Here is a 7,237-nt window from a genome sequence, read left to right as displayed (position 1 = left end):
CCCCCCTCCCCCGTCTCTCTTTTGTTTCGTTCTTGTAGCAGCTGTTAAGTAATCATATGAGAACTTCAAAACCACATGCTTTAGCTGACACTTGTAATTGCCTCAGAAGGTTCAAGTACATTCATTCTATGAATGTACTTCTGTACAATCATTAAGCTTTGTGTATGGATATGTACAGCACTGGGTTGAGGAGGTTATAAGTCAGTCATCCACGGATTGATAATAGTTTTCCATCTCCTCTTTCAACTCCCACCACAACTGCCTCAACTCGTCCGGCCCAGCTCGCCAAAACTTCTCGTGCAGCGTGGCCACTCCGCCTTCCAGGTCCCTGACATTCGGCCACGTCGCGCTCCAGCGATAATCCAGCTCCTGCCAGGGCATCGGGCCTCTCTTTCTAAATGCATAATTCAACAAACTCTGCTCCATTGTCGTGGGGTCGAACCGTCTATAATGGCGCATTACGGACAGCAGGTATCTGAACAGCTCGTGAGAGGGAGCTGCTACCCAGAAACCGGCGCTGAATATATCTCTATGCTCTGGTGGAAAAGGATGGTCTCGTTCACCTGCGAGGGCATTGTCGGACCGGGCAGCGAAGACATACTGTGCCGGAAGCTGCTCTTCGTCCCAGTGGATCTCTTCTCGTCTATCGAACAATGTGTTGAAAGGGCTCATCGACTGCGGCTCATCGAATATCGAGTCAATGGGCCGAGTGAGGATGGTGTCGGCGTCAATGAACAGAACCCGCTCGTATTGCGTCATCTCGAGTAGGCGCAGCTTCGTAAACTGGTCTTTCCATCTTGTTACGCCCGTCCGAATCCACCATCGCAGGGGAACGTCTTCTACCAAGACCACCTGCGCACCATCCTGGGCCAGCTGGGTGCGTTTATCTTGCGTGACGGCATTCGTAACAAGGATCAGGAAGGGTATCTGGCGCCCGCACCGGGTTTCATTCGCGTGAAGTAGTTGGTATGTCAGAATACGTGTCGCGATGTAATAGAAGTCGTCCGATGTTTGGTAGGTATCCTCGGTGAGGAAGGTCGCGATGGCATAAGGGGAGGAAGGGGTCGTCGTATTGAGGCGGCCATATGTGAGGTCTGGATGTTTATGGGGATATACAGGCCATAGTAGCCAGAATGTCAACACAGCAGACAGGAAAAAACATAGAGCCAGTCTTCTCACGCCCCCTCTCAAAGGTAGAAAGCCAATGTTCATGGCGATAGTCCTCGTAGGCAGAGTCAGCTGCCAGAAATTTCATTCCACACTTACTCATGTTATTTTATTATTAATGACTTAGAGTTTTTCTGTCAATTCTGATTGCTGATCTACTGCATGGGGACCAGCATGTGGGACCATGATGTCAGCTGTGCAATCAATGCACTTGCTGATATGACTGTGATAGGGCCAATTCAATTGCTAACAAATGATCTTCAATGATATACTTGTAGGTTCCCATATACAGCGTGCTCCACAGGATCAGCCGTTGTAGATCCGTCTAAACACGGCCCCTGAATAACATGCTCCACCTGTGTGAAACTTACTAAGGCGTTAATGCGCTTAGATAAGATACAAAGAGCCTTTTTTTTTCCCTCAAACTATCCAGATAGAGTAAATTTCTACTGTTTCTATAGAACTGTCAGTGATTATCATGAAGAGCAGTTCAAGGAAAGGCAACAACAAGATGACGCACCCATCGATCGAGAAGACCCCCCTGGCCCAGGATTGAGCCTATGAGAAGATTTTCCAAGGGAGCAAGCAACTGAAACTTTGTTTTTTTGAACTCAAAATAATAGTCAAATTAAACAGCAGCATGTTAACTAATAATAGCGTATACTGAGGCAGTGCTGAATCCTGGTACTGATTGATACCGCAAATATGGCCTGGTGTTGGTAATTTAGGTTAGAGTGTGGGACAGCATCCTCCAGCACATCCAACAATGCAAGATGTACTGTACATACAGAGTAGACTCGGAGGACCCAGCAAAAGGAACAAGGAAAAAGGAAAGAAAACAATAGAAAAAGTACCAAGTGGATATTAAGAAGTTGATGATTTCCCAGAAAAAAAAGGATAGGGGAGATTGTCTATATTTTATAGAAACGCATTATTCTCGAGTTTGATCAGTGCAATGACATTTGGGATAATAACGAACAGAAAGAGAATGTCATTGGATCATTTTGCTATTTCTACTCACCCTATCACAGCTTGGCAAATTTAGCGCTGCTCGTTCTTCCTTATATCTTCTAGCTATTTTTTTACATACATATTTCATCATCTCTTGGGCATAATAACAGAATTCATAACATGGCACTACATTATATATAGCATATATAGCTATCCTTGATATGATTCCAATGGTATTTTCATGCCGACAGATCTGGGCAACAGCCGCCCTAATAGCTGTATCGGAACATCAGATCCTCCTTATCAGTGACATCCTCTCCTTTCTCGAAAACCCTGATTTCTACAGTTCCTGCCATCCGGTCCCGTTTCCTGTTTTCCGCCGCACACAGATACCAATACGAGCACACCGCTACGAAGAGCAGGCACCACGTTACGATGGCAGTGACCACACCTTCGAAGAAGCGAGGTGCCTGAGTGTCTTTCCACAACTGAGGGCCGGCAATACAGCCAGCGCAATAGCCGATGAAGAAGAACGTATTCACAATCGCTCGTTTCGTGTTCCCTTTGACGTTGGACGCGCTGAGACTGAGCAGGATGGCCATGATGTCGGAGATGCACGATGACTGACCGAGCTCTGTTATCAAAATCGTAGATATATTGAAAGGTGAGAAGTTTCTTTACGTACCAGCCACGATGACACGATCATCCCCCATCCCGCGCTCAACGGGAGCTTCAGCAGCAGGCAATTCCCGATCAGTGGAGGGATTATCAACATGAGAACCACCACAGACCTCTTCTTTGGAAGCAGGAAACAGCCCAGAATCCCGATCCAGATGAAGCAGACTTGGACTGCGCCGGAGGGGGCGGCGTACAGCATCGTCTGGAATTTGTTGTAGTTGAGATTGTTGATGATGAGAGATGCGAACTATCCAGCAATTAGCAACAATCCAACAGGCCTAAGGAATGAACTGTGAGCATACCGTCAAAACAGACGACTGCATCGTAACAAGGACACCGAACGCAAAAACAGACCAAGCCTTCGCGTCCGTGAGAGCCTCCTTCAGCTGCGACAGCGAGAAATTCGTCTTATCTCCACCTTCCCTATCCGCCGCCATCCGTTCAGCCAGGACTTGCTTCTCTCGCTCCGTCAAGAACCACGCGTCCTCCGGGCCTGAAGGCATGATGAAGTAGAAGACGACTCCGCAGGCGGCCGTCAACGCGTCGCATATCAGAAATAGCACCCTCCAGGGCTGCAAGCTCAGTGCTGTGTTCTTCCCGACGCCGTACATCAGCAGGCTTCCGACGACCTGAGCGATGCCGTTCATAGAAACCCACGTGCTGTAGGAAGGGTTAACCTCTGGAATCTTTCCCCTTCGCAGTGAGAGGATTGTTTTAGGTGGTGGTGACATACCCGACTCGCAGTGGATGGTCCTTTTTCCTATACCAGATACTCGTGATAGTCACAAACGCAGGTGAGACCGCGCCCTCCGAGACGCCCAGTAGAAATCGCACTGCTGCAAAGCCGGCAAAGTTTTTCGGAGCAGCTAGACACACGCATATTGCGCCCCAGATAATTCTACGCCATTCGTGAGTATGACCCTTCGTCATCCCATTGATTGTTCACCCACATTGTAGCTCCAACAAACTTTGATAAGGGCAATCTGCTCATCAAATACATGAATGGGTATTCGGAAACAAGTTGCCCTGCCATGCAATTGTTAGCCTCCTTCAGTCGCTAGTCATGCGTATTGTGCTGTTCATACCAATGTAAAATATGGATGAGCACCACGAGTACTGCGCTCCGGTCAGGTTGAGGTCTGTGATGAGGCCAAATACGGAAGCGTAGCTTAAGCTCTGCTTGTCCATGTCTAGAGCAGTCAGACAAGGCATGCGCTACACAAACTTGATATGGGCTTACATTGGAAGAGAAAGACGAAACACATCTAGAAATCATATCGATCGTCAGTCTGTCTCTATTTCCGAGTACCTCTCAACCTGACATAGGTCGCTGTCAGCCTTACCATCGGCAGAATCACACAATCGATCTTTTTGAGGATTCTACGTTCCTCTTCAGGTGTAAACGTAGGGTGACCCTCCATGTTTTGGACACTTTCTCTGTCGTCCCCATTTTTTCCTATTGCAACTTTCTCTTCCGCCATCTTTTCTATCTGAAAGGCTTAGTGGTATATTGAAAGGAAGAGATCGTATGGCGAGTACCATGAATCAAGGCAGGTAACAGTAACAGAAAATTTGGACTTGCATGCTTAGAGGGAAGGGTTCATATATACTAGTACGAGAGCCTTGAAACTACCTACGTAGCTAACTGGACTCGTCTATTCCAGCCGATAAGCGTTTGGCAATGCAGTTCGGGCAGGTACCAAGCAGCACTGTTATCAGACAACATTCTGCTCAGCAGGTAATCAAGTATAGTCATCATATTAGTGACTTCATAGCGTCTGTCAATTCCCCTGCGCACGTGCAGATCAAACCCCGCAAAGTTTACCGACTCACATAGTGGGATTGTTGTTTATTATCTAAAAGAAGAAGGTCATATACAGAACTGGAATGTTGCCCCACATGAACAAAAGGATAGGTACGGAGTAGTTACATATATACTTGGTTATTTTGTCAGGCAGATATCCGGTGAGGGGTTCCGGTTAGGGTTATCTAATATTCCAGTTGAGAATTTAAATATGCAGTCTTGTAGTGGCAAAAATAAGAAACATAAAAATATTGCTAAGTTTTCTGAATATGCCCCATATAAGTTGGGAACCCTATATTAAACATATGATCGTTCCCATCCAAGAATAATAACGGCGACCCATCCACCTGGGAGGAAGGACCCCAAGCAACAAGAGACGATGCGGGGTGCTGATAGGCAAATCCCACGATCAGTCACGAGCGAGAGATGAATGGATATTTCCGTTATCGAAGCTGGGGGTAAATCCCGATAGCCCAATGGAAATCCTCCCGCAAATTTCTCCACGAGTCACCAGAGTTCCGTTCCAAGCAAAAACAAACGGCGATTGCTCCCTCTTTATCACGGGCAGATGTCCGGAGTGACATCCCCTCTCCTTGGCTCGGGGCTGTTCCGCGATCCCTTCGAAGGGGTTCAGTCAGATGCTGTACCTGCGAGGTCTGGCGTCCTTAAGGGAGCGGGGGAGATTCCTCCTCGTGTACAGTGGATGGAATTTTTTGCGATTGGTGTGATCTGATCAATCTCCCGCCTTCTTAGTCAACCAGCAAAAGGACATGAGAAGAAAGATGAAGGAGGAGCTTCAAGCAAAACCGTGGCTGCCCCAGACGCCACCACCCGACATCACATTCATCAATGCCACCCTGATTGATGTCGAAGCAGGACAAGTCCATCACGACTCGTCGTTCCGCATCTGCGACGGCATTATCATGGAAGTATCGACCACCAGCAGCGTCAGCTGTGAAGACTCGTCCCAGGTGATCGATCTCCAACACCGGTTCGTGTGCCCCGGTCTCATCGACTGCCATGTCCATGTGACGGCGACGCCAGGCAGCTTGCTGCTCAAGGAGCTCTTCGCCGCCAGTCCCAATGCCATTGCCTTCCGGTCTGCCTTTGTCGCCAAGGAGATGCTGCTGCGCGGCTTCACCACCGTCCGCGACACCGGCGGCGCCGATGCTGCCCTGCGCGATGCCATCGCCGAGGGCCTGCTGCGCGGGCCTAGGCTCTTCATCGCGGGCAAGGCCCTGTCGCAGACGGGCGGCCATGGCGACCTCCGCGCCAGCTACCAGACGGAAGAGGCCAAATGCTGCGGTGACCACACTCCTGCCTTTGCGCGTGTCTGTGACGGCGTCCCCCAGTGTCTTGAGGCCGTCCGTGATGAGCTACGCCAGGGGGCCGATTTCATCAAGATCATGTGTGGCGGCGGCGTTGCATCGCCCTCGGACACCCTCGACATGCTGCAGTTCACAGCCGAGGAGATCCAGGCCATCACGACGACGGCACGGTATTCGAAGAAGTACGTCACGGCGCATGCCTACACCGTCGAGGCCATCCGGCACGCAGTCGACAACGGCGTGCGCGGCATCGAACACGGCAATTTCATCGATCGCGAGACGGCGCTGTACTGCAAGGAGAAGGGGGTCGTGGTTACGCCGACGCTAGTCACCTACCACGGCATGTCGGAGCCCCCATTCGACCATTTCCTGAGCGAGGCGAGCCAGCAGAAGAACCGGCAGGTGCTGGCCAGCGGGCTGGAGGCACTCAAGATCCTGCGCGAGGCCGGCGTCACCATGTGCTACGGCTCCGACCTGCTCAGCGGGATGCATGTCCTGCAGAACGGCGAGTTCCGCATCCGGGGCGCCGTGTTGCCTGCCGTTGAGATTTTGCGGTCGGCCACGATCAATGCAGCTAAGTATCTCGGGATGGAGGGGAAGCTGGGCTGCCTGAAGCAGCATGCCATCGCCGACTTCTTGATCCTGAACAAGAATCCGCTGGACGACATCACGGTGCTGGATCGGATGTCCGAGACACTGCTCGCCATTGTGAAGGATGGCCGAGTGGTGGCCAGCAAGCTGACGGAGTTGACGGCCGATGCCTTGTACCGGGATATGGAATTGGCGTGACCACAACCCTTAATGAAGTTTCCATATTTCGTGTCGATACTTACATCTTTTACTTTATTCTCCTCCTTAAAGAAAGTCGAGGGAAGGAGTGCCATTCAGGAGTGGAGAGTAATGTATACAGGCAAATATATATATATATGCCTGGTGAAATCGTGACAGCACTTGGCGAAAGCGACAATGGGAGACAAATTTCTATATAAATCGGTTATCTTTTCATGTGAGGTGATCACAAGAGAGAACGAGAAAGGAGATATATAAATAGAAACCAAAACATCACAAATCGGTGACGAAAGCGAGGAGTGGTTATTGGATCCTCTAGGTTTAGGACTTGATTACGGCACTTAAAGTTCCACACAGAGCAATTGATCCATCTATCCTTTCTTTGTTCTGGTCCGTAGAGTATTGTATTTATGATTGATCCTGAGCGGTTCAAGTGTGCATACAGTCCAAAAATCCTATACATCAGGAGTGGAGGCATCTATTATACTATTCCTTCATGCATCAGTACTTGAATTGAGGC

The 7,237-nt window shown here is 49.5% G+C and overlaps 3 protein-coding genes across 3 annotated transcripts; 1 reads left to right on the top strand and 2 right to left on the bottom strand.

Moving 5' to 3' along the window:
* Positions 1-201: 201 nt before the first annotated feature.
* Positions 202-1,212, bottom strand: VTN77DRAFT_1676 (uncharacterized protein; the record flags this gene model as incomplete). The annotated part of the gene is made up of 1 exon (XM_069417433.1): positions 202-1,212. One exon carries the CDS (start codon positions 1,210-1,212, stop codon positions 202-204), a length of 1,011 nt encoding a protein of 336 aa, XP_069272813.1.
* Positions 1,213-2,387: 1,175 nt separating this feature from the next.
* Positions 2,388-4,217, bottom strand: VTN77DRAFT_1675 (uncharacterized protein; the record flags this gene model as incomplete). The annotated part of the gene is made up of 8 exons (XM_069417432.1): positions 2,388-2,741; positions 2,804-3,043; positions 3,099-3,489; positions 3,563-3,694; positions 3,747-3,822; positions 3,882-3,986; positions 4,037-4,061; positions 4,140-4,217. The coding sequence occupies 8 exons, from the start codon at positions 4,215-4,217 to the stop codon at positions 2,388-2,390; spliced, it is 1,401 nt and encodes a 466-aa protein (XP_069272812.1).
* Positions 4,218-5,382: 1,165 nt separating this feature from the next.
* Positions 5,383-6,717, top strand: VTN77DRAFT_1674 (uncharacterized protein; the record flags this gene model as incomplete). Its single annotated transcript, XM_069417431.1, has 1 exon — positions 5,383-6,717. The coding sequence occupies one exon, from the start codon at positions 5,383-5,385 to the stop codon at positions 6,715-6,717; it is 1,335 nt and encodes a 444-aa protein (XP_069272811.1).
* Positions 6,718-7,237: the final 520 nt, after the last annotated feature.

This window comes from Rasamsonia byssochlamydoides (assembly GCF_041956645.1).
Source record: "Rasamsonia byssochlamydoides strain NRRL 3658 unplaced genomic scaffold VTN77scaffold_139, whole genome shotgun sequence".
NCBI classification, from domain to species: Eukaryota; Fungi; Ascomycota; class Eurotiomycetes; order Eurotiales; family Trichocomaceae; genus Rasamsonia; species Rasamsonia byssochlamydoides.
This window is presented reverse-complemented; position numbering and strand designations above follow the sequence as displayed.